Source organism: Schistocerca serialis, chromosome 4 (assembly GCF_023864345.2).
Source record: "Schistocerca serialis cubense isolate TAMUIC-IGC-003099 chromosome 4, iqSchSeri2.2, whole genome shotgun sequence".
NCBI classification, from domain to species: Eukaryota; Metazoa; Arthropoda; class Insecta; order Orthoptera; family Acrididae; genus Schistocerca; species Schistocerca serialis.
This window is the reverse complement of record NC_064641.1, coordinates 307,283,139-307,310,799: the sequence shown is the minus strand read 5'-3', so window position 1 is coordinate 307,310,799 and position 27,661 is coordinate 307,283,139. Positions and strand designations below refer to the sequence as shown.

The following is a 27,661-nucleotide window of genomic DNA, read 5'->3' as shown; positions in this document are numbered from 1 at the left end:
TGTTGTCACAGTTGATGGAAAAATTCCGGCTGATCACCTGTAGGATTTGGCAGAGCATTGGTAGCCACAAATTCTCCTGGCAGGCGTAATGCTTTGCTGTAAACCAATTCGGCTGAAGAAGCATCCAGGACTGGCTTGAATGTGCTTTGGAGTCCAAGTAATACCACAGGAAGTGCTTTGGTCCATCCGGTGTCATGACACATGAGGGCAGCTTTTAGGGTATGGTGTCATCGCTCTATTAAACCATTGCTGGCAGAGAGATAGCACGTCATCCGGTGGTGAAGTATGCCACAAAATTTTGTCAACTTTAAAAAAAAATTGGACTCGAATTGACATCCCCTGTCCATCGTACCGTGCAGTGGGCGACCAAAACGTGACACCCAGTGTGTGATGAATGTGAAAGCGATAGTTTCTGCCTTAACATTTTCCATGAGTGCAGCTTCCGGCCATCGAGTGTACCAATCAATCATCGTAAGTATGTAACAGTGACCATTGGATGATGACAGTTAGCCAACAATTTCAAGGTGGACGTGCATGAATTGCGCTGTCGTGATTGGAAAGCTTCCTACCGGTGAGTGGACGTGGTGATTTATCTTGCTGCACTGGCATTTCAAGCAGCATCTTGCCCATTCACAGCAGTCCAATTGCATCCCAGGCCCCACATAATGCATTGTTACTAAGCATGTCATAGCTCGTATGCCTGGGTGACATAAGTTGTGCAGCAAATGGAAAATGTCCTTCCGAAATTCCAGAGATAGGAAGGGTCTCGGCTTCGATGTGGACCTGTCACAATATAGCTTTACGTTGCTTCCAGGAATGTCTACCAGCTGCAGGTCTAGCACTGATTCACCATTTGACAGAATTGTTTGTAATTCCACATCAGCTTGCTGTGCTATAGTGAGGTTGGCGTAATCAATCGTATTGGCGATGCTGCTGACTCTGGACAAACAATCGGCCACTACATTGTCAATCCCAGACACGTGATATATATCGGTGGTAAACTGAGAAATAAGCAAGAGCTGGTTGTGTTGTCTGTGGGAACAGTTCATGCTATTCTGACGGAATGCATATGTTAGTGGCTTATGATCTGTAAAGATAACAAAGTCACATGCTTTTAGTTACAGCCTGAAGTACTTGACAGATTCGTAAATGGCCAGAGGTTCTCTGTCACACATGCTCCAAAGTCTTTGTGAGGTTGTCAACTTGTGAAAAAAAAATGTGAGTGGCTGCCACATGTCACTACATTGTTGTTGCAACACAGCGCTGATTGCGGTCTGGCTAGTGTCGACTACCAGTGCTAACGTGGCAGCAGGATCTGAATGTGCCAGTAGCCGTGCGTTGACGATGCTTTTCTTGGCCACTTCAAATGCGACAGTTATTTCATGAGTCCAAGTTATGGGTACATTACCCTTGGCTTTCGGGCCAGTTAGCACCGCAACTAAAGGTTCCTGTAGCTCAGCAGAGGGTGGAAAACGGCGGCGGAAAAAATTTAACATCCCGAGGAAACGCCATAGTTCCCTGGCTGTAGCGGACCTCGGAATGCGCAAAATGGCTTCCACCTTGTCAGGTAGTGGTAGCAATCCTGCTGCAGAAATTCTATGTCTGAGAAAGTCTACTTCAGGCTGGTCAAAGACACATTTTGAGGTATTGAGCACGATTCTGCAGTGTTCCAATCACTTGAATATTTTGGTCAGATGATGGCAATGTTCCTCAGGTGACGACAAAAAACCAAAATGTCGTCCAGGTATGCAAACTCAAAAGGTAAACCCTGTAGCACTGCCATGTCTGTGCAGCATTCCTCAGTCCAAAAGTCATGAACATGCTCTCGAATAAACCAAAAGGAGTGATAATGGCTGTCTTCGGAATGCCACGTTCGGCTACAGATATCTGTGTGTTGGCCTTTTGCAGAATCTAACACAGTGAACATTACTGAACCACTCAATGTGTAATTGCAGTCGCGCAACAAGGGTATGGGATAACAATCAGGTGTTGTCCGGGCATTCAGGGCTCTGTAATCACCGCATGGCCTCTATGCAGCTTCCTCTTTGGCACTAGATGTAATGGTGAGGACCAAGGGCTGTTGAAAGGCTGGATTACACCTTCGTGTAACATACAGTCAAATTCTGACTTTGCTATTTGGGGGCAATCTGGGGCCAAATGTTGTGGCCTCAAGAGGTAGGGGATCCATCAGTAGTCTCAAAATAATTGATGATTTCATGTCTTACCTCTGTAGGTGCCCTGGACACTCGCATCAGAGCTGGAAATCCTCACAGCAGCTCTGCATACTTGCCATCCACTACCTGGATTACCTTGGCAGTATGGACAATGGTGTCTCGATGGAATCCGGAAGTTGTTAGGCTGGTGGTGTTGTTGATCAGGCGAGAGTTCCACATGTCAAGCAGCAGGTTGTAGTGGGCAAGGAAGTCAGCTTCAATGATTGGTTCGGTGACGTCTGTGATGGTAAAGTCCCATGTGAAAGCATGCCACAACCCAAGGTCGAGTTCCAAGCATGTCGTGCCATACGTCATAATCCAGGAGTTATTAGCAGCTGTAAGGCAAATGGACATAGACAGTCACTCGAGATGTAGCATGGTTCGAGGAACGATTGACAAATCAGAACCAGTGTCTACTAAGTACTTCCAGGTGGAACGTTGGTCACTCACAAAAAGACGCCTGCATGTCGGACAGCAACCGGAGGAGGTGCACACTTACTATTGCCGCTGCCATTTGGGTAGATGCAGGGCATTTTACACTTACATGCTTGCTTGCCAAACTTGCGATGGTACCAACAGACTGTTTGTCCTGTCCCTGTCTTAGACAAGGCTGTCGATGATCGGCTGCATGAGTGACGACAGAATCGATGACGGCTCCTGTTGTCCGTGTCGCGGCAGTGTAACAGCTTGCTGATTTTCTGTGATAACAAGTGCACTTTGTTGGCAAGAACATCATAATCTGTGCGAGAAACAGTTGTCACCACGCAGGCACACACCACAGTGGCAGAGCTAACTATTGACAGCGTCATTGCCTCTTGGATCTTATCAGCAAATTCGGCCACTGCATCTAAGGACGTGTCAGTCTGCAACACCACGATACCTGCATCTACCTTACTCCACAGATGACATAGGTACTGTGAAAGCTTTTGTCACCTATGTCCCCTTGGGTAATCACCTGCCGGATTTGTTCTTCTTGCGAATTAGTTCTGCTTTCAGTCAGTCATAGCTGTTCATTCCTGGTGGGCTAATTATGATATCTTGAACCTCAGCAGCATACTGGTGATATAGTTGGCTGACCACAAGCACGAATTTTGTGGCATCGACCGTGATACCTGCGTAGAAAAAATTTGCTTCAACTTGCAGAAACCACAGGGATGGATTGTGGGGCCAGAAGGGTGGTAGTTGCACTGCTAGATGCACCACAGAAGTATTTGTTGGCTCTGGTTGATTCGCTATCTCAATTTCTTGCAAGGACTTCTCATAAATTCAGCGTGCATGCAGGAGATCATGTCAGGGTCACCACCTTGTTGGTACCAGTTTGAATTACCACGATCGACAGTTTAACATCTGTGTGTGCTTGTAGGCTGAATAAGGAAAGTAGCCTTGACTCAGCTTGATGTAACAATTTATTTACAAAGCCCTGCAGGCAGAAGAGACCATAATACACTGCAATTAATAACAAGTGCAAAGGTTTGAGAAAACTTCAGTACAGTAAATTATTCCGTATCTAACACTTGGAGCCACACTTTTCATCAAAGAGTAGGACGTGGAACAGAAATCAACAATCAAAGAGTAAATCACAGAACAAATGTCACTTGTGTATAGCTTCTCTGGCGTCCAGCGGGAAAGTTTCGTGGCACTGTACTTGCAAACGTCCACGCACGTCATGGCATTGGACGATGACAGAAGACGCCACAAAGACATAAGAGTAAGAAATTCTTTGTGTGATTACATTTTTTAAGATACACATTATTATTGCAGATCTTGGTGCAAGGAAAAAGTCTCAAACTGTTAACTAGCTATCAAGAGATATCTAGAAAGGATCCACCAAACCATTAACAATTTTGCTACATATATCAATATTTTTTATGACTTAGTAACTTTGTAATTTCATTTGTGGCTAAAACTTTGCAACAGAAGGTCTTCACTGTAGTCTGGAAGTTCTGTTTCAGAAAAGCTATTGTATTTCAACTGTATCAATTTGCTTATTTTGGTACATATCTCTGTCAACTATTTGAAAGAAAAAAATCATTAAAAATTATTGCCATTAATTCCAGTTTCTTTATCATTTGTATTGGTATCTGTAGTGTAACTCTTCTCTATCTTTACTGTGCTAATACCATGTATTAGCTGAGAGGAGGAGTTAATTAAAAATTGTGAACAATTTTTTTCTGATGTGATTTCATTTGCGATCTCAATTTTAAGTGTGATGTTGGCTCTTTGTTTTGTTACTAATACAGTTTAGGATATTTCAATAATATAAATAACATAGTGTCATGAATATTGATTATGGATGGTAAAAGTCCCTTATTCTAATTTTATTTCTTAGGGTATACTTCAGCTTTCCTTGAGATAAAAATGGATTCAGACTGAAGTAATTTAGAAAGAATTTAAGTTTGAAAGTGGACATCAAATATTCTGTCTAAGGCAATTCTTTGGCATACCTGTGCTTATTTTTCATACTTTGGGTTATGTTTAAATACTTCAATTGGCACATTTGTCAAATTTTCATCATTTAATACCTACTTATTTAGACTAGTATCAATTGTCTGGTTGCAGTGACCATAGCATCTACTAAAACAATTATTTAATGAATGCTTTTGTACTTCTATCATTAAAGCCTATTAATGATTCTAAAAATTATACCTACAAAATGAAAAAAATGTCTGATGCTCAGTGAGAACACTCAGACCTTATTTAACTTCACACTATCATTATTTGTTTGTTTATAAATCAACACTCCTTCTTTTTAAGTTATTGTTTTTACTTGGACATACACATTCTAAAGCTTATCGATGTAATAATTCTAAACTTGTATTATTTGTGCAGCAGTTGAATACCTGAGTATTAACAGTTACATGTTTATTTTAGAATAATGCAAGCAAAACCTTTTAAAGCAAAAAAAAAAAAAATCGCTTCATTTCAGGTTCAGATGAAAATGAGGCAACGGAGAACTCTCTGCGAGGTATTGAAGCAGGAAATTTTATAGTTGACTCGTCTCCAATATATGGACTGACTTCTTTCCCAAGTGTCAGCGATAGCATAAACAGTTTATCAACTGACAAACTTTCAGAGGAACCTGTGAATTGTCTAATGAGTGAATGGTCAGAGTGGTCACCTTGCAGTGTAACCTGTGGCAGAGGTTACAAGACAAGGGAAAGGCATGTTCTGGTAAGCTATATATTCTTTAGAAAATACATAAACTTCAGTGCTGACTTATGTACATATTTCATTAATAATAACACTATTTAGTTCTGTGTTTAACTTCATAAAATTAATACTGGTATATTCATCTATAAAGTTGTGAATAAAAGTCATGCATTCATTCATTCACACATGAATGAGAGCCTTCAGGGCTGTGTACTGAGCCACATTATACATGAGCAGGCATTGAGGCATTGTAGACTACTTTTGTAAAGTATACTAACAAAATTACAATGACTGCTAATCTACGTACACTAACAATTATGGGAATTGCTTCTGGATTACATTATGTATGCTAAGAGAAAAATTCTGCTTTTTCTCCTATACTATTCAGCTGCTGGCTTTATCTAACATCTCAGACAAAGCAATTACTTTACACAGACTACTGTCAGCTGCCTGTATACTGGAAAATGGAAGATCTGTTTCATACAAAAATAAAAGTTATGTAAAATTTACTTCTCAAAGTCCAAATATTGTGGTATAAGATTCGACAACAGATAGATCTCAGTGACATTAGATGGCAGTTTCGTGAAATGCTTTTGCTGCCTTCCTGTAGACTGATGTCACCTTTGTTTCTTCCAATTACTGAGCAGGGATTTTTTTTTTTCCTTGGAAAAATGTATGACCTTGTTCATTGATTGAGTAAGTTATATAAGATGGTATTTATTATGTAGACATTAGAGTGAACAAACTAATGTTGCAAATATGTTTGATAGATTTTTTTGGAAATACACGAATGAGTGATAGGTATTCATGCTTATCTATAAGAAAGGCTAATTTTGAATGTATACTTATAAGAAAGTTACTACGCTGGTGTAATAATGAACTTGATAGCATTAAGGAAAAAGTATTCTTATTGGACAGCACATATGTGTGAGACTCAGTAGGTTGATACACTTTGTAAGCACCACCTACCAGAACCATAAAAAGTTCTACAAAGATAAACTGTAATTCTTCTGGCTTTCCCAACAATACATTGACATATTGGATAATCAGGTCTTCTGTTGGTTCTTCACATCTTTTTTGCTTGATATTTCTATGGTGTGACTCATTGTCTTCTTCAGGTACTCCCTGAGATTGATTCTTGGGTGGATTTTGTCTAGCATTTATGCCTGGATTGTGTTAGTTGCTCTGTTTTTTGGACCGAGCCACATCGGACACTCTGTCTGCACCATGTTAGGCATTCCATCTGTGGTTCACACCCACCAGAGTTGGCTCTAGTTGCCCTCTCTTTCCACTGATGCTTCAACAGTCATCTGCACTTGGCTTTGCATCCTCTGGTGTTCTGTCCATCGCCTGAAGCTCCGTATTCAGTCCACGCAGTATTAGGTGCTCTGTCCATGGTCCGCACCTGCAAGGAATGGCTCTAGTTGTCCTTTCTTGCTGTTGGTGTTCTGATCACCAACTGCATCTGGCTTGACTATCCTCTGATGCTGTGCCCATTGTCTGATGCTCTATTTCATATCGGCACCATGCCAGATGTTCTATCCACCAATAATATTGGTGTCATTGTAGTTTATTGAGTGACAGAGACCCAGACAGTGCTCTGCTTTTGCTCTGTTGCTGATGTGGTTGCCTGTCTTGAGTTAGGTATGCCTCTGGTGTTCTTCACACCTGATGTTTACCATCCTGGTGGTCTGGCCAGTGTATGACATCCAACACAGGCATGCTATGCTGTACATATTTGTCTTCCATAGCCCCATGTCATCCTTTACATTCCCCAATAGTGCCTCAATTTTTGTGGTTGTGCAAAATCCACCTTTAATGTTCTGCTTTGAGAAAATTCTCTTGATTTTGGTAGAGATCAGTATAGCATATGCAGGTATGCCACCTTCTTTGTCTTTCCTTGTCCATCTTCTAGACACTTTGGGAGAATGTCAGGGACAAGTTTCTCCTGAATATCTGTTGTTGTTGTGGTCTTCAGTCCTGAGACTGGTTTGATGCAGCTCTCCATGCTACTCTATCCTGTGCAAGCTTCTTTGTCTCCCAGTACCTACTGCAACCTACATCCTTCTGAATCTGCTTAGTGTATTCATCTCTTGGTCTCCCTCTACGTTTTTTACCCTCCATGCTGCCCTCCAATACTAAATTGGTGATCCCTTGATGCCTCAGAACATGTCCAACCAACCGATCCCTTCTTCTAGTCAAGTTTTGACACAAATTTCTCTTCTCCCCAATCCTATCCCATACTTCCTCATTAGTTATATGATCTACTCATCTAATCTTCAGCATTCTTCTGTAGCGCCACATTTCGAAAGCTTCTGTTCTCTTCTTGTCCAAACTATTTATCATCCACATTTCACTTCCATACATGGCTGCACTCCATACAAATACTTTAAGAAATGACTTCCTGACACTTAAATCTATACTCGAAGTTAACAAATTTCTCTTCTTCAGAAACACTTTCCTTACCATTGCCAGTCTACATTTTATATCCTCTCTACTTCGACCATCATCAGTTATTTTGCTCCCCAAATAGCAAAACTCCTTTACTACTTTAAGTGTCTCATTTCCTAATCTAATTCCCTCAGCATCACCTGACTTAGTTCAACTACATTCCATTATCATCGTTTTGCTTTTGTTGATGTTCATCTTATATCCTCCTTTCAAGACACTATCCATTCCGTCCAACTGCTCTTCCAAGTCCTTTGCTATCTCTGACAGAATTACAATGTCATTGGCGAACCTCAAAGTTTTTATTTGTTCTTCATGGATTTTAATACCTACTCCGAATTTTTCTTTTGTTTCCTTCACTGCTTGTTCAATATACAGATTGAATAACATCGGGGAGAGGCTACAACCCTGTCTCACTCCCTTCCCAACCATTGCTTCCCTTTCATGTCCCTCGACTCTTACAACTGGTTTCTGTACAAATTGTAAATAGCCTATCACTCCCTGTATTTTACCCCTGCCACCTTTAGAATTTGAAAGAGAGTATTCCAGTCAACATTGTCAAATCTTTCTCTAAGTCTACAAATGCTAGAAACATAGGTTTGTTTTTCCTTAATCTAGCTTCCAAGATAAGTCGTAGGCTCAGTATTGCCTCACGTGTTCCGATATTTCTACGGAATCCAAACTGATCTTCCCCAAGGTCGGCTTCTACTTGTTTTTCCATTCGTCTGTAAAGAATTCACATTAGTATTTTGCAGCTGTGACTTATTAAACTGATTGTTCGGTAACTTTCACATCTGTCAGCACCTGCTTTCTTTGGGATTGGAATTATTATATTCTTCTTGAAGTCTGAGGGTATTTCGCCTGTCTCATACATCTTGCTCATCAGATGGTAGAGTTTTGTCAGGACTGACTCTCCCAAGGCCATCAGTAGTTCTAATGGAATGTTGTCTACTCCCGGGACCTTGTTTCGACTCAGGTCTTTCAGTGCTCTATCAAACTCTTCACACAGTATCGTATCTCCCATTTCATCTTCATCTACATCCTCTTCCATTCCCATAATATTGTCCTCAAGTACATCGCCCTTGTATAGACCCTCTATATACTCCTTCCACCTTTCTGCTTTCCCTTCTTTGCTTAGAACTGGGTTTCCATCTGAGCTCTTGATATTCATACAAGTGGTTCTCTTTTCTCCAAAGGTCTCTCTAATTTTCCTGTAGGCAGAATCTATCTTACCCCAAGTGAGATAAGCCTCTACATCCTTACATTTGTCCTCTAGCCATGCCTGCTTAGTCATTTTGCACTTCCTGTCGATCTCATTTTTTAGACGTTCGTATTCCTTTGTGCTTGCTTCATTTACTGCATTTTTACATTTTCTCCTTTCATCAATTAAATTCAATATTTCTTCTGTTACCCAAGGATTTCTACTAGCCCTTGTCTTTTTACCTACTTGATCCTCTGCTGCCTTCACTACTTCAGCCCTCAAAGCTACCCATTCTTCTTCTACTGTATTTCTTTCCCCCATTCCTGTCAATTGTTCCCTTATGCTCTCCCTGAAACTCTGTACAACCTCTGGTTTAGTCAGTTTATCTAGGTCCCATCTCCTTAAATTCCCAGCTTTTTGCAGTTTCTTCAGTTTTAATCTACAGTTCATAACCAACAGATTGTGGTCAGAGTCCACATCTGCCCCTGGAAATGTCTTACAATTTAAAACCTGGTTCCTAAATCTCTGTCTTACCATTATATAATCTATCTGAAACCTGTCAGTATCTCCAGGCTTCTTCCATGTATGCAATCTTCTTTTATGATTCTTGAACCAAGTGTTAGCTATGATTAAGTTGTGCTCTGTGCAAAATTCTACCAGACGGCTTCCTCTTTCATTTCTTAGCCCCAATCCATATTCACGTACTAGTTTCCTTCTCTCCCTTTTCCTACTGCCGAATTCCAGTCACCCTTGACTATTAAATTTTCGTCTCCCTTCACTATCTGAATAATTTCTTTTATTTCATCATACATTTCTTCAATTCTTCGTCATCTGCAGAGCTAGTGGGCATATAAACTTGTACTACTGTGGTAGATGTGGGCTTCATATCTATCTTGGCCACAATAATGTGTTCACTATGTTGTTTGTAGTAGCTTACCCGCATTCCTATTTTCCTATTCATTATTAAACCTACTCCTGCATTATCCCTGTTTGATTTTGTGCTTATAACCCTGTAGTCACCTGAACAGAAGTCTTGTTCCTCCTGCCACCAAACTTCACTAATTCCTACTATATCTAACTTTGACTTATCCATTTCCCTTTTCAAATTTTCTAACCTACCTGCCCAATTAAGGGATCTGATATTCCACGCTCCGATCCGTAGAACGCCAGTTTTCTTTCTCGTGATAACGACATCCTCTTGAGTAGTCCCCACCTGGAGATCTGAATGGGGGACTATTTTACCTCTGAAATATTTTACCCAAGAGGACGCCATCATCATTTAACCACACAGTAAAGCTGCATGCCCTCGGGAAAAATTACGGCCGTAGTTTCCCCTTGCTTTCAGCCGTTTGCAGTACCAGCACAGCAAGGCCATTTTGGTTAGCGTTACAAGGCCAGAACAGTTAATCATCCAGACTGTTGCCCCTGCAACTACCAAAAAGCCTGCTGCCCCTCTTCAGGAACCACACGTTTGTCTGGCCTCTTAACAGATACCCCTCCGTTGTGGTTGCACCTACGGTACGGCTATCTGTATCGCTGAGGCATGCAAGCCTCCCCACCAACGGCAAGGTCCATGGTTGATGGGGAAGGCCTGAATATCTATGGAAGAGTATTCATTTTTGCAGAATACCAATTGTAAGTATTCTGTTTTCACTGCCGAACTGTCAGGATCTGAAAGGGTCTGTGCCCAACAGACTAGGATTTTGAGCACTTTGTTCATCTGTGCTAGTTAGTGGCAACTATTAGCTTGTAGAGATAAGCCAGAGTAAGTAGGTTTGTGGTACACACTAAGCCAAAAGGTCCCATCTGCCTTCCTCTTGACTAGTACATCCAGGAGTGGGAATAGTCAGTCCTTCTCCAGTTCCATTGTGCATTTTATTTTAGGGTGGTGTGAATTCAGATGTTTTATGAAAACATTGAGCTTCTCCCTGCCATGGGATGATATGACAAAGGTCTCATTCACATACCTAAAAAAAAAAAAAACATTTGTGTTTATATGTGGCCGACATAAGAGCCACTTCTTCAAATCTTTCCTTAAATAGCTTGGCCACTACTGGTGATAGAGGGCACCCATCCCTGCCCCTTCTGTTTGCTCATAAAATTGACTCCCATATAGGAAACATGTTGAGGTCAATGTGTGCCTGAACAAGTCCAGGAGGGCCACATCGAAATTTTTCCCATTAATACCGAGTGAATTATTCAGTGACTGTAAAAAGTCCTCTGAATTCTGAATATGATATACACATTTACCCACATGTGGTGAAAGTATCTTTTTCATGTACATAACTGTGGGGTAGGTAGCTGCACCAGCATTGCTAACAATTGGTTGCAGATGTACCCCCTCCTTGTGAATCTTGGGCAGCCCATACAGTCTGGGTGGTATTGGTACTTTTGACCACAACTTTTGTGTGACCTTTTCAGGTAGACCCATCTCCTTCAGTAGAGCCTTGCCCTTTTCATCCCCTTTGCCGGTGGGGTCACTCCCTACTGGTCCACATGCTGGATCCTCCAGCAGTTCTCACCACGTTCCTGTCACAGTCTATCATCTGTAGGATGACTGTTGAGTTCCCCTTTTCTGCTGGCTTAACTGCAATGTTGTCATCCTCCCAGAGTGCCAGCCTTTTGTCACCTAAGATGTTTGACTTGGGCAGCTTTCTCCTTGTGAGCGCCCTGCAGGTCTCTCATTGGACTTCTTTGGCCATACTGGAAGTGTGTTGGCCACTTGCTTGACTGCACTGATGAAGTCAGCAATGGGCACATTTCTGGGGGTCACTGTGAAATTGGGGCCCTTGACAAATACTTTTAAGGTGGTCTCATCGAACCGCCTTCCACTAAGGTTGACCATTCTATTGCACTGTGTTGTTGAGGTGATCAGACTTGGCTAGTTAGCAGGCCTTTGATTTCTTCTTGGTGCATTCTGCTAGAGACCAAAAGGCACCTTCAGTATGGTCCCAGTCTTGACTAGAAAAGGAAGTTGCTACAGAAAAATGGAGAAACAGCAACTCCCTGGAGTCACATCTAGTCAGTGGTGGATGTTGCACATTCCCTTCCTTACCAGCATGAGGCTGTCTTTGTGTTTCAGTCTGTTGCCACACTGAATTGATTTGATGCTTCATCCTGGTGAATACTTGTACTGCATCCCTCTCTTGGATCTCAGCAGGATACTGAGAGAACACAGCACCCACCCTTTCCTTTGTTGAAGCTTATCCAGCTTCCAGATGTTACATTATATCTCCTCCCCACAGTCTTCTCATGTAATTCTTTAGTCTTTCCTTGTGATATTTGACATGTTGACTAGTCAAGTCTTCTGCCAGTCGTTTGCATCATTCTCACATGATATTTTGATCGCATGACTCACTGTCTTCTTCAGGTGCTCCCTGAGTTTACTCTTTGGTTGGATAAGGTCCAGTATTTACACCTGGATGATGTTAGGCACTGCATTTTTGGTCCGTTTCACATGGGGTACTCTGTCCATGGTTCACATCACATCAGGTGTTCCATCCACACCCATCAGTAATGGTTCTAATTGTCCTATCTTGTCACCGGCCCTCCAAGCACTTTCCACACCCAGCTTGGACATCCTTTGGTGTTGCGCCAGATCACCAGCAGGTCTTTCTACTGTCTACATATCCATGTTTATATTACTTGGTTCAAAATTTAGCCCCATAATCCAATCCATTTATGGTACTGTTTCCTGAAATATTGTCTTTATTGTCTAATCTTTTTCCAAACTAATATGTGTGGTAGTGGTAGGGCTAGAATTCTTGGAACAACAAAAGGCAGACACTAAGTCAGACACATTGATTGTTGATTTTTAGGGGTTGAGTGGAAAATTTAAATTCACACATGTGTGTGGTCAAAAGTTAAACATATGATGTAATGATTTGCTCAGAGCCTGATAAGCATACAAGCTTTGAGATATTCTGACCCCTCCCTGGCTGAAGTACTGCAAATTTCATGTGCATCCTAAGTATCACAAACAGTGCAACAGACTTTGAGAGGTTTCCTTAACAGACTCTTAAATGGAAAACAAGTTCCATTCAGCAGTGGCCATCCAGCCATGTTCTCCACAAACCTGGGTGAGTACCAGAGATCGTTCACAGCGATACATTTTGTTTCCAAGTTGCACAGACTGTTTCCCCTCACATTCCAGACTGTATAAGTGTTTAGATGGAGGTCATATTTCAGATGTAAGCTGTTGCATCACAGGCACACGGTACCAGTCCCCACAACTGAACTCAATAACATTTCATTCAGTCATCTTTTCCTGATGTCATATAAAAAGTTGTTACATGCAACAGTGCAAAACATTCTAGTGACTTCTTTTTGATATCATCACATCAGTCTCAGTCATTAACCAGTTTATGTACTTTATAGTGGGTACTCCTTCATTCAGGAAAGTGCAGACAATTTTGTGGGTTTTCGGCCACTATCAGGATCCACTCCGGTCATGTGCAACTGACAATCGCTCATAATCACATATCGCAGATGTTGTCAGTTTTGGTTGTGGCAGACCATTCAGCCAAGAGCATTTGTGGTCTTGACACATACTCTGTCCTTAGATTTTCATTACAACACGAAGAGCATTCCATCGGCTTGTCATTACCCTTTGCTGCTTCATATGCATTTTGCAAGTTTTTTCTAAACTTTCAGGACAGAAAACTTTTATAAAATCAACCTAGTAGAGGCATATTATCAGTTGTCTCTTGACAAAGACTTGCATGGATTCCATATTATCGGAATTATCTCAACAATATCCTGATTTGTCACACACCAGAAGAAAATTTGTACAATCTGTTTTTGGTTTTTGTAGCCCTTGCATAGAGAGGCCTTTTGTGTAACTTTTAAAAATGTGCCTGTTTTCAATGGACAGTTCCTTACTTATGTAATACCCACAGTGTGAAGGGCCTTAGTCCACCAAAGAATACATACAATGCAGAACATGGCCATGTCTAAATCCATAAGGACCCTTATGTATTTTTAGAAAAAGTGAATTACTACGTATGATTTATTCCCCAGGCAGCCTCCAAAGTCCATGTACTAAACTGTCTCCATCTCCTTTCAGTGGTCATAAAAATGCCATTTGGTTTTTCAGCAGTTAGAATTGGCCCTCTAATTAGCACCTGTGACTTACCATTCCCACTTGCTGTTGGTGTTGGCAACAGATTCAACCCCACACATCATTGCAGTTGTTCTCTTGTAAGTTAGAGCATGGTACAGAGAGGTTAATCAAATTTATGCCATCAACTTACTCCAGCTCAACAACATTATTTACAGATTGAAAAGGAAGCATTGGCAATCACCTTTGGTGTCCATAAATTTCACATTTTTTTGTATGGCCACAAATTCCATCATATCATCAACCATAAACTGTTCATTCCTTATTGAACCTAAAGCAAAACTGCCAGTGTGTAAGGCACATCATCTTCATTGATGGTCTGTCAATCTGACTAATTTCCAATATTCTATTTACTGTATATAAAAACAAAGATGAGGTGACTTACCGAACAAAAGCGCTGGCAGGTCGATAGACACACAAACAAACACAAACACACACACAAAATTCAAGCTTTCGCAACAAACTGTTGCCTCATCAGGAAAGAGGGAAGGAGAGGGGAAGACGAAAGGAAGTGGGTTTTAAGGGAGAGGGTAAGGAGTCATTCCAATCCCGGGAGCAGAAAGACTTACCTTAGGGGGAAAAAAGGACAGGTATACACTCGCACACACGCACATATCCATCCACACATACAGACACAAGCAGACATATTTAAAGACAAAGAGTTTGGGCAGAGATGTCAGTCGAGGCAGAAGTGTAGAGGCAAAGAAGTTGTTGAAAGACAGGTGAGGTATGAGTGGCAGCAACTTGAAATTAGCGGAGATTGAGGCCTGGCGGATGACGAGAAGAGAGGATATACTGAAGGGCAAGTTCCCATCTCCGGAGTTCGGATAGGTTGGTGTTGGTGGGAAGTATCCAGATAACTCGGACGGTGTAACACTGTGCCAAGATGTGCTGGCTGTGCACCAAGGCATGTTTAGCCACAGGGTGATCCTCATTACCAACAAACACTGTCTGCCTGTGTCCATTCATGCGAATGGACAGTTTGTTGCTGGTCATTCCCACATAGAATGCATCACAGTGTAGGCAGGTCAGTTGGTAAATCACGTGGGTGCTTTCACACGTGGCTCTGCCTCTGATCGTGTACACCTTCCGGGTTACAGGACTGGAGTAGGTGGTGGTGGGAGGGTGCATGGGACAGGTTTTGCATCGGGGGCGGTTACAAGGATAGGAGCCAGAGGGTAGGGAAGGTGATTTGGGGATTTCATAGGGATGAACTAACAGGTTACGAAGGTTAGGTGGACGGCGGAAAGACACTCTTGGCGGAGTGGGGAGGATTTCATGAAGGATGGATCTCATTTCAGGGCAGGATTTGAGGAAGTCGTATCCCTGCTGGAGAGCCACATTCAGAGTCTGGTCCAGTCCCGGAAAGTATCCTGTCACAAGTGGGGCACTTTTGTGGTTCTTCTGTGGGGGATTCTGGGTTTGAGGGGACGAGGAAGTGGCTCTGGTTATTTGCTTCTGTACCAGGTCGGGAGGGTAGTTGCGGGATGCGAAAGCTGTTTTCAGGTTGTTGGTGTAATGATTCAGGGATTCCGGACTGGAGCAGATTCGTTTGCCACGAAGACCTAGGCTGTAGGGAAGGGACCGTTTGATGTGGAATGGGTGGCAGCTGTCATAATGGAGGTACTGTTGCTTGTTGGTGTGTTTGCTGTGGACGGACGTGTGAAGTTGGCCATTGGACAGGTGGAGGTCAACGTCAAGGAAAGTGGCATGGGATTTGGAGTAGGACCAGGTGAAACTGATGGAACCAAAGGAGTTGAGGTTGGAGAGGAAATTCTGGAGTTCTTCTTCACTGTGAGTCCAGATCATGAAGATGTCATCAATAAATCTGTACCAAACTTTGGGTTGGCAGACTTGGGTAACCAAGAAGGCTTCCTCTAAGCGACCCATGAATAGGTTGGCGTACGAGGGGGCCATCCTGGTGCCCATGGCTGTTCCCTTTAATTGTTGGTATGTCCGGCCCTCAAAAGTGAAGAAGTTGTGGGTCAGGATGAAGCTGGCTAAGGTGATGAGGAAAGAGGTTTTAGGTAGGGTGGCAGGTGATCGGCGTGAAAGGAAATGCTCCATCGCAGTGAGGCCCTGGGCGTGCGGAATATTTGTGTATAAGGACGTGGCATCAATGGTTACAAGGATGGTTTCCGGGGGTAACAGATTGGGTAAGGATCCCAGGCGTTCAAGGAAGTGGTTGGTGTCCTTGATGAAGGATGGGAGACTGCATGTAATGGTTTGAAGGTGTTGATCTACGTAGGCAGAGATACGTTCTGTGGGGGCTTGGTAACCAGCTACAATGGGGCGGCCGGGATGATTGGGTTTGTGGATTTTAGGAAGAAGGTAGAAGGTAGGGGTGCGGGGTGTCGGTGGTGTCAGGAGGTTGATGGAGTCAGGTGAAAGGTTTTGCAGGGGGCCTAAGGTTCTGAGGATTCCTTGAAGCTCCGCCTGGACATCGGGAATGGGGTTACCTTGGCAAACTTTGTATGTGGTGTTGTCTGAAAGCTGACGCAGTCCCTCAGCCACATACTCCCGACGATCAAGTACCACGGTCGTGGAACCCTTGTCCGCCGGAAGAATGACGATGGATCGGTCAGCCTTCAGATCACGGATAGCCTGGGCTTCAGCAGTGGTGATGTTGGGTGTAGGATTAAGGTTTTTTAAGAAGGATTGAGATGCAAGGCTGGAAGTCAGAAATTCCTGGAAGGTTTGGAGAGGGTGATTTTGAGGAAGAGGAGGTGGGTCCCGCTGTGACGGAGGACGGAACTGTTCCAGGCAGGGTTCAATTTGGATGGTGTCTTGAGGAGTCGGATCATTAGGAGTAGGATTAGGATCATTTTTCTTCGTGGCAAAGTGATACTTCCAGCAGAGAGTACGAGTGTAGGACAGTAAATCTTTGACGAGGGCTGTTTGGTTGAATCTGGGAGTGGGGCTGAAGGTGAGGCCTTTGGATAGGACAGAGGTTTCGGATTGGGAGAGAGGTTTGGAGGAAAGGTTAACTACTGAATTTGGGTGTTGTGGTTCCAGATTGTGTTGATCGGAATTTTGAGGTTTTGGAGGGAGTGGAGCTGGAAGTGGGAGATTGAGTAGATGGGAGAGACTGGGTTTGTGTGCAATGAGAGGAGGTTGAGGTTTGCTGGAAAGGTTGTGAAGGGTGAGTGAGTTGCCTTTCCGGAGGTGGGAAACCAGGAGATTGGATAGTTTTTTGAGGTGGAGGGTGGCATGCTGTTCTAATTTACGGTTGGCCTGTAGGAGGATGCTCTGAACAGCCGGTGTGGATGTGGGAGAGGAAAGATTAAGGACTTTTATTAAGGATAGGAGTTGACGGGTGTGTTCATTGGCCGAGTTGATGTGTAGGTGAAGGATTAGGTGGGTGAGGGCAATGGATTGTTCAGTTTGGAACTGGTATAGGGACTGATGGAAGGAAGGGTTGCAGCCAGAGATGGGAACTTTAAGTGTGAGGCCTTTGGGGGTAATGCCAAATGTCAGACAAGCCTGAGAAAATAAAATATGCGAGCGTAATCTGGCTAGGGCGAAGGCATGTTTGCGGAGGGAATGTAAATAAAACTTAATGGGGTCATTGTGGGGGTGTTGTGAGGGTGACATGGTATTAGAAGGTGGAAAGTGTAACATGAGGTGAAATGAAAATGAAAATAAAAATATATGGGGAGAGATAAAGGTGAACCGGGAAGAAAATGGAGATCTGGAATGAAAAAAGGCGAAAAGGTGTTGGTTACAGCTGGGCTATGTTGGACTTGGGTTGGTAGACAACGATGTGCATAAAGGTTAGGTGGTTGTGTTGCCGCCAAAACACGTTAAAGGACGGAGAAATTCGGGAAAATTTCGAAAACTGCGTGTAGTATATTAAAAGGAGTGGTATTGTGGTGGCAGATTATGAAAATGAGGCTAACAATTGTCTGACGAAGAAATAATGGCGTTAAAACCTGTGGGAAGCGGCTAAAAATGATCAGTGATGTGGGAAAAACGGAAATGGAAATAAAGCGAAAGTTATTAGAACTGGCCGAAATGGTTGTTTAAAAGGTGAAAGGAGCTGTTTGTGAACTAGAAACGGTGGATATTATAGCGGCGGTAGTGCTGAAAGCGGCAAAAAAAAAAAAAAAAAAAAAAAAAAAAAAATATATTTTTTTTTGGTTATGGTTTGGAAGTGGGTTACGTATTATTGAGTATATATATAGGCGGGATAAAATAGTATAGCAGATTACGGTAAAAAGGAGAAGGTGAATACAAAGTGAAACTACTGGCAAAAACAGAAAGAGGAAAATAAGACGACAGAAAAGATTTCGAAATGCAACAGTGACAATAAGAAACGTAATTGTTGGATTCAAATTAATGATATCAATATAATGGAAGGAAACATTTCACGTGGGAAAAATTATATATAAAAACAAAGATGAGGTGACTTACCGAACAAAAGCGCTGGCAGGTCGATAGACACACAAACAAACACAAACACACACACAAAATTCAAGCTTTCGCAACAAACTGTTGCCTCATCAGGAAAGAGGGAAGGAGAGGGGAAGACGAAAGGAAGTGGGTTTTAAGGGAGAGGGTAAGGAGTCATTCCAATCCCGGGAGCGGAAAGACTTACCTTAGGGAGAAAAAAGGACGGGTATACACTCGCACACACGCACATATCCATCCACACATACAGACACAAGCAGACATATTTAAAGACAAAGAGTTTGGGCAGAGATGTCAGTCGAGGCAGAAGTGTAGAGGCAAAGAAGTTGTTGAAAGACAGGTGAGGTATGAGTGGCGGCAACTTGAAATTAGCGGAGATTGAGGCCTGGCGGATGACGAGAAGAGAGGATATACTGAAGGGCAAGTTCCCATCTCCGGAGTTCGGATAGGTTGGTGTTGGTGGGAAGTATCCAGATAACCCGGACGGTGTAACACTGTGCCAAGATGTGCTGGCTGTGCACCAAGGCATGTTTAGCCACAGGGTGATCCTCATTACCAACAAACACTGTCTGCCTGTGTCCATTCATGCGAATGGACAGTTTGTTGCTGGTCATTCCCACATAGAATGCATCACAGTGGAGGCACTGACTTCCAGCCTTGCATCTCAATCCTTCTTAAAAAACCTTAATCCTACACCCAACATCACCACTGCTGAAGCCCAGGCTATCCGTGATCTGAAGGCTGACCGATCCATCGTCATTCTTCCGGCGGACAAGGGTTCCACGACCGTGGTACTTGATCGTCGGGAGTATGTGGCCGAGGGACTGCGTCAGCGTTCAGACAACACCACATACAAAGTTTGCCAAGGTAACCCCATTCCCGATGTCCAGGCGGAGCTTCAAGGAATCCTCAGAACCTTAGGCCCCCTGCAAAACCTTTCACCTGACTCCATCAACCTCCTGACACCACCGACACCCCGCACCCCTACCTTCTACCTTCTTCCTAAAATCCACAAACCCAATCATCCCTGCTGCCCCATTGTAGCTGGTTACCAAGCCCCCACAGAATGTATCTCTGCCTACGTAGATCAACACCTTCAACCCATTACATGCAGTCTCCCATCCTTCATCAAGGACACCAACCACTTCCTTGAACGCCTGGGATCCTTACCCAATCTGTTACCCCCGGAAACCATCCTTGTAACCATTGATGCCACGTCCTTATACACAAATATTCCGCACGCCCAGGGCCTCGCTGCGATGGAGCATTTCCTTTCACGCCGATCACCTGCCACCCTACCTAAAACCTCTTTCCTCATCACCTTAGCCAGTTTCATCCTGACCCACAACTTCTTCACTTTTGAGGGCCGGACATACCAACAATTAAAGGGAACAGCCATGGGCACCAGGATGGCCCCCTCTTACGCCAACCTATTCATGGGTCGCTTAGAGGAAGCCTTCTTGGTTACCCAAGTATGCCAACCCAAAGTTTGGTACAGATTTATTGATGACATCTTCATGATCTGGACTCACAGTGAAGAAGAACTCCAGAATTTCCTCTCCAACCTCAACTCCTTTGGTTCCATCAGTTTCACCTGGTCCTCCTCCAAATCCCATGCCACTTTCCTTGACGTTGACCTCCACCTGTCCAATGGCCAACTTCACACGTCCGTCCACATCAAACCCACCAACAAGCAACAGTACCTCCATTATGACAGCTGCCTCCCATTCCACATCAAACGGTCCCTTCCCTACAGCCTAGGTCTTCGTGGCAAACGAATCTGCTCCAGTCCGGAATCCCTGAATCATTACACCAACAACCTGAAAACAGCTTTCGCATCCCGCAACTACCCTCCCGACCTGGTACAGAAGCAAATAACCAGAGCCACTTCCTCGTCCCCTCAAACCCAGAATCCCCCACAGAAGAACCACAAAAGTGCCCCACTTGTGACAGGATACTTTCCGGGACTGGACCAGACTCTGAATGTGGCTCTCCAGCAGGGATACGACTTCCTCAAATCCTGCCCTGAAATGAGATCCATCCTTCATGAAATCCTCCCCACTCCGCCAAGAGTGTCTTTCCGCCGTCCACCTAACCTTCGTAACCTGTTAGTTCATCCCTATGAAATCCCCAAACCACCTTCCCTACCCTCTGGCTCCTATCCTTGTAACCGCCCCCGATGCAAAACCTGTCCCATGCACCCTCCCACCACCACCTACTCCAGTCCTGTAACCTGGAAGGTGTACACGATCAGAGGCAGAGCCACGTGTTAAAGCACCCACGTGATTTACCAATTGACCTGCCTACACTGTGATGCATTCTATGTGGGAATGACCAGCAACAAACTGTCCATTCGCATGAATGGACACAGGCAGACAGTGTTTGTTGGTAATGAGGATCACCCTGTGGCTAAACATGCCTTGGTGCACAGCCAGCACATCTTGGCACAGTGTTACACCGTCCGGGTTATCTGGATACTTCCCACCAACACCAACCTATCCGAACTCCGGAGATGGGAACTTGCCCTTCAGTATATCCTCTCTTCTCGTCATCCGCCAGGCCTCAATCTCCGCTAATTTCAAGTTGCCGCCACTCATACCTCACCTGTCTTTCAACAACTTCTTTGCCTCTACACTTCTGCCTCGACTGACATCTCTGCCCAAACTCTTTGTCTTTAAATATGTCTGCTTGTGTCTGTATGTGTGGATGGATATGTGCGTGTGTGCGAGTGTATACCTGTCCTTTTTTCCCCCTAAGGTAAGTCTTTCTGCTCCCGGGATTGGAATGGCTCCTTACCCTCTCCCTTAAAACCCACTTCCTTTCGTCTTCCCCTCTCCTTCCCTCTTTCCTGATGAGGCAACAGTTTGTTGCGAAAGCTTGAATTTTGTGTGTGTGTTTGTGTTTGTTTGTGTGTCTATCGACCTGCCAGCGCTTTTGTTCGGTAAGTCACCTCATCTTTGTTTTTATATATAATTTTTCCCACGTGAAATGTTTCCTTCCATTATATTGATATCATTAATTTGAATCCAACAATTACGTTTGTTATTGTCACTGTTGCATTTCGAAATCTTTTCTGTCTCTTATTTTCCTCTTTCTGTTTTTGCCAGTAGTTTCACTTTGTATTCACCTTCTCCTTTTTACCGTAATCTGCTATACTATTTTATCCCGCCTATATATATACTCAATAATACGTAACCCAATTCCAAACCATAACCAAAAAAAAATATATTTTTTTTTTTTTTTTTTTTTTTTTTTTTTTTTTTGCAGCTTTCAGCACTACCACCGCTATAATATCCACCGTTTCTAGTTCACAAACAGCTCCTTTCACCTTTTAAACAACCATTTCGGCCAGTTCTAATAACTTTCGCTTTATTTCCATTTCCGTTTTTCCCACATCACTGATCATTTTTAGCCGCTTCCCACAGTTTTTAACGCCATTATTTCTTCGTCAGACAATTGTTAGCCTCATTTTCATAATCTGCCACCACAATACCACTCCTTTTAATATACTACACGCAGTTTTCGAAATTTTCCCGAATTTCTCCGTCCTTTAACGTGTTTTGGCGGCAACACAACCACCTAACCTTTATGCACATCGTTGTCTACCAACCCAAGTCCAACATAGCCCAGCTGTAACCAACACCTTTTCGCCTTTTTTCATTCCAGATCTCCATTTTCTTCCCGGTTCACCTTTATCTCTCCCCATATATTTTTATTTTCATTTTCATTTCACCTCATGTTACACTTTCCACCTTCTAATACCATGTCACCCTCACAACACCCCCACAATGACCCCATTAAGTTTTATTTACATTCCCTCCGCAAACATGCCTTCGCCCTAGCCAGATTACGCTCGCATATTTTATTTTCTCAGGCTTGTCTGACATTTGGCATTACCCCCAAAGGCCTCACACTTAAAGTTCCCATCTCTGGCTGCAACCCTTCCTTCCATCAGTCCCTATACCAGTTCCAAACTGAACAATCCATTGCCCTCACCCACCTAATCCTTCACCTACACATCAACTCGGCCAATGAACACACCCGTCAACTCCTATCCTTAATAAAAGTCCTTAATCTTTCCTCTCCCACATCCACACCGGCTGTTCAGAGCATCCTCCTACAGGCCAACCGTAAATTAGAACAGCATGCCACCCTCCACCTCAAAAAACTATCCAATCTCCTGGTTTCCCACCTCCGGAAAGGCAACTCACTCACCCTTCACAACCTTTCCAGCAAACCTCAACCTCCTCTCATTGCACACAAACCCAGTCTCTCCCATCTACTCAATCTCCCACTTCCAGCTCCACTCCCTCCAAAACCTCAAAATTCCGATCAACACAATCTGGAACCACAACACCCAAATTCAGTAGTTAACCTTTCCTCCAAACCTCTCTCCCAATCCGAAACCTCTGTCCTATCCAAAGGCCTCACCTTCAGCCCCACTCCCAGATTCAACCAAACAGCCCTCGTCAAAGATTTACTGTCCTACACTCGTACTCTCTGCTGGAAGTATCACTTTGCCACGAAGAAAAATGATCCTAATCCTACTCCTAATGATCCGACTCCTCAAGACACCATCCAAATTGAACCCTGCCTGGAACAGTTCCGTCCTCCGTCACAGCGGGACCCACCTCCTCTTCCTCAAAATCACCCTCTCCAAACCTTCCAGGAATTTCTGACTTCCAGCCTTGCATCTCAATCCTTCTTAAAAAACCTTAATCCTACACCCAACATCACCACTGCTGAAGCCCAGGCTATCCGTGATCTGAAGGCTGACCGATCCATCGTCATTCTTCCGGCGGACAAGGGTTCCACGACCGTGGTACTTGATCGTCGGGAGTATGTGGCTGAGGGACTGCGTCAGCTTTCAGACAACACCACATACAAAGTTTGCCAAGGTAACCCCATTCCCGATGTCCAGGCGGAGCTTCAAGGAATCCTCAGAACCTTAGGCCCCCTGCAAAACCTTTCACCTGACTCCATCAACCTCCTGACACCACCGACACCCCGCACCCCTACCTTCTACCTTCTTCCTAAAATCCACAAACCCAATCATCCCGGCTGCCCCATTGTAGCTGGTTACCAAGCCCCCACAGAACGTATCTCTGCCTACGTAGATCAACACCTTCAACCCATTACATGCAGTCTCCCATCCTTCATCAAGGACACCAACCACTTCCTTGAACGCCTGGGATCCTTACCCAATCTGTTACCCCCGGAAACCATCCTTGTAACCATTGATGCCACGTCCTTATACACAAATATTCCGCACGCCCAGGGCCTCACTGCGATGGAGCATTTCCTTTCACGCCGATCACCTGCCACCCTACCTAAAACCTCTTTCCTCATCACCTTAGCCAGCTTCATCCTGACCCACAACTTCTTCACTTTTGAGGGCCGGACATACCAACAATTAAAGGGAACAGCCATGGGCACCAGGATGGCCCCCTCGTACGCCAACCTATTCATGGGTCGCTTAGAGGAAGCCTTCTTGGTTACCCAAGTCTGCCAACCCAAAGTTTGGTACAGATTTATTGATGACATCTTCATGATCTGGACTCACAGTGAAGAAGAACTCCAGAATTTCCTCTCCAACCTCAACTCCTTTGGTTCCATCAGTTTCACCTGGTCCTACTCCAAATCCCATGCCACTTTCCTTGACGTTGACCTCCACCTGTCCAATGGCCAACTTCACACGTCCGTCCACATCAAACCCACCAACAAGCAACAGTACCTCCATTATGACAGCTGCCACCCATTCCACATCAAACGGTCCCTTCCCTACAGCCTAGGTCTTCGTGGCAAACGAATCTGCTCCAGTCCGGAATCCCTGAATCATTACACCAACAACCTGAAAACAGCTTTCGCATCCCGCAACTACCCTCCCGACCTGGTACAGGAGCAAATAACCAGAGCCACTTCCTCGTCCCCTCAAACCCAGAATCCCCCACAGAAGAACCACAAAAGTGCCCCACTTGTGACAGGATACTTTCCGGGACTGGACCAGACTCTGAATGTGGCTCTCCAGCAGGGATACGACTTCCTCAAATCCTGCCCTGAAATGAGATCCATCCTTCATGAAATCCTCCCCACTCCGCCAAGAGTGTCTTTCCGCCGTCCACCTAACCTTCGTAACCTGTTAGTTCATCCCTATGAAATCCCCAAATCACCTTCCCTACCCTCTGGCTCCTATCCTTGTAACCGCCCCCGATGCAAAACCTGTCCCATGCACCCTCCCACCACCACCTACTCCAGTCCTGTAACCCGGAAGGTGTACACGATCAGAGGCAGAGCCACGTGTGAAAGCACCCACGTGATTTACCAACTGACCTGCCTATACTGTGATGCATTCTATGTGGGAATGACCAGCAACAAACTGTCCATTCGCATGAATGGACACAGGCAGACAGTGTTTGTTGGTAATGAGGATCACCCTGTGGCTAAACATGCCTTGGTGCACAGCCAGCACATCTTGGCACAGTGTTACACCGTCCGAGTTATCTGGATACTTCCCACCAACACCAACCTATCCGAACTCCGGAGATGGGAACTTGCCCTTCAGTATATCCTCTCTTCTCGTCATCCGCCAGGCCTCAATCTCCGCTAATTTCAAGTTGCTGCCACTCATACCTCACCTGTCTTTCAACAACTTCTTTGCCTCTACACTTCTGCCTCGACTGACATCTCTGCCCAAACTCTTTGTCTTTAAATATGTCTGCTTGTGTCTGTATGTGTGGATGGATATGTGCGTGTGTGCGAGTGTATACCTGTCCTTTTTTCCCCCTAAGGTAAGTCTTTCTGCTCCCGGGATTGGAATGGCTCCTTACCCTCTCCCTTAAAACCCACTTCCTTTCGTCTTCCCCTCTCCTTCCCTCTTTCCTGATGAGGCAACAGTTTGTTGCGAAAGCTTGAATTTTGTGTGTGTGTTTGTGTTTGTTTGTGTGTCTATCGACCTGCCAGCGCTTTTGTTCGGTAAGTCACCTCATCTTTGTTTTTATATATAATTTTTCCCACGTGAAATGTTTCCTTCCATTATATTCTATTTACTGTCATACTTCCGCTCATCTTTGTTACACACATGCACTTTCTTGTCTCCCAGTAACTACAGGCTCTGAATTTGACTGCCAATAGTGACTTTGCTGTCAGTTTGTCAGTCAATTGGAGCAGTCGCATGACATGTTCCCTGTAAATTCCCAGGATGTTGCTACAGCAACTAAGCACAACTTGTTTCTTAAGCATATCAGATTGACATACCAAATTTTCAGTTGCAGAATCACCTGACACTCACCATTTTTTTTTTCATTGGTATCACCAGCTTCAAGTTTTCCGAGCTGTGTTCCTCCTTTCAATAGATGAAGAATGGTGGCGGGTGATGGTGCTGTTGTTCCTGTAATATAGGGTCCTCCAACTCCTCCATGAATCCCACTGGAGAATTGACAGGATGAAGCAGTTGGTACTGGCCATGTATGGTTAACACTGTTGCATTGTTATTTGGCAGGCACACCCAGCAGCCCCAGCCCAGTCTTTCTCTCTGAAGCCAAGGCTGACACAGCCATGGGACTGAGTGTGCACAGACTTTGCGGGCCTTGTCTTGATGTCCATGTGGTTAATCACCACTGATTTCTCCTCTCACTTCCCATTTGTTGTGCATCCTAGTAGACAACAAGGTAGCACCTACATCTAATTCAATAAAAAAAATTAAAAATTATTTTTTTAAATTTTACTTCTCACACTTAAATATTGTATGTGGTGGGAGATCATGGTTACTTTTATTTAGCTATAACATTTAAATCCTACATGAAGCTGGAATGCAATCATGCTCTGTCTTTGGTTCATAAATTGTTATCAAGAAAATTTTCTTTCATATGAAATGCTAGTGAGATAAAACATTGCAATATTTCATAATTCAAGATAATAAATGTTTTTCATAAAATGGTTCTCCTCCAAGCCAAAGGTCTGTGAGATTTTGGCTTGTGGGATTTGAATAAAATAATTGAAAATACTTGACCATTTTGCCTATCATTTAATTTCTTTAACATAATGCAGAAAATTGGAGACTGCTTTGTCAGATGTACAGTATGGTTAAATGTCAGTGAAGCTGACTCAAAACTCTCCCACAAAGACCTGGTCTTTAACATATGCCACTTGCCTCACAATATTTTTGAAATTAAGTTGTGACTGGGATTGCATAAACAATACACACAACTTGGAATAACATTTTGCTTTCAAATTATGTTTTCAATGTACGCTTACATTAATTCACAATGAACATCAATCAGAATGAAATCAGTAAAGGAATGCGAATGAGAATGCAAATGCCAATGGACGAGTCTATGTTGTTTCATCAGTTATATATCAGTCATGTTATGGCTTAGTTGGTATTATGTGGCTATAATTTAGTTTTTCCTTGCTCTTATATAATCTTAGCCTATGTGCTTGAAGTGAACTATTATTACTTAAATGTAAATAAAAAATCATAAAAGCTCTTAAACTTACGAAAAGAGGTGCCACGTATGGGAGAGGATGCTCCCTACACTCCTGACTTACAAAGGTCCCCATTTCACAGCGACTAATTTCAAAAGGTTTTATACTCACAATGAAGTTAAATATCTTACCACACCCATTTCCATCCAGTCTCAAACAATTGGTTAGCATCTTCAAAATGGAAATATTGCAAGACTTAGGGTCTACAAAATGAGCTTTAGACCATAAGAGGCTTCTAATCTTAGATGGTGGTTGAGAAACATACTTCACACCATGTTTCCACAGAATACAACACAGCTTCTCAAGAGTTTAAACTTCCTTGCACAGTGTTCACTCATTGCACTAGTGCAATTCAGAGTATGAAATAAGTGCACTTTCATCTTTGTTACAGTGTCGAGGTCATAATGTTGTTCCTGTTTTCCAAAGTTGAGCATCTCATTTAATTCTCCTCCCACTAATGACATCATGGAACAGGCCTATTTAGTCACTGTCATTACAATCACTGGCAGTTTTATTTTGTTTCTAAGGAATTATTTTGGGTTCATCTGATGACTACTTTGATAATTTCAGCATTTTCTTGGGATTGAATTGATGGTGCTTCTTGGTCACAGTCTCAGAATATTGTTCTGGCCAGTA

The 27,661-nt window shown here is 43.5% G+C and overlaps 1 protein-coding gene across 1 annotated transcript in view; it reads left to right on the top strand.

The window, feature by feature from the left end:
- LOC126474409 (spondin-1) overlaps positions 1–27,661 on the top strand; it is a 646,454-nt gene that overhangs the window by 563,127 nt on the left and 55,666 nt on the right. The window contains exon 15 of the mRNA XM_050101878.1: positions 5,140–5,384. Coding sequence (XP_049957835.1) covers positions 5,140–5,384 — 245 coding nt within the window. The remainder of the gene's footprint in view (positions 1–5,139; positions 5,385–27,661) is intronic.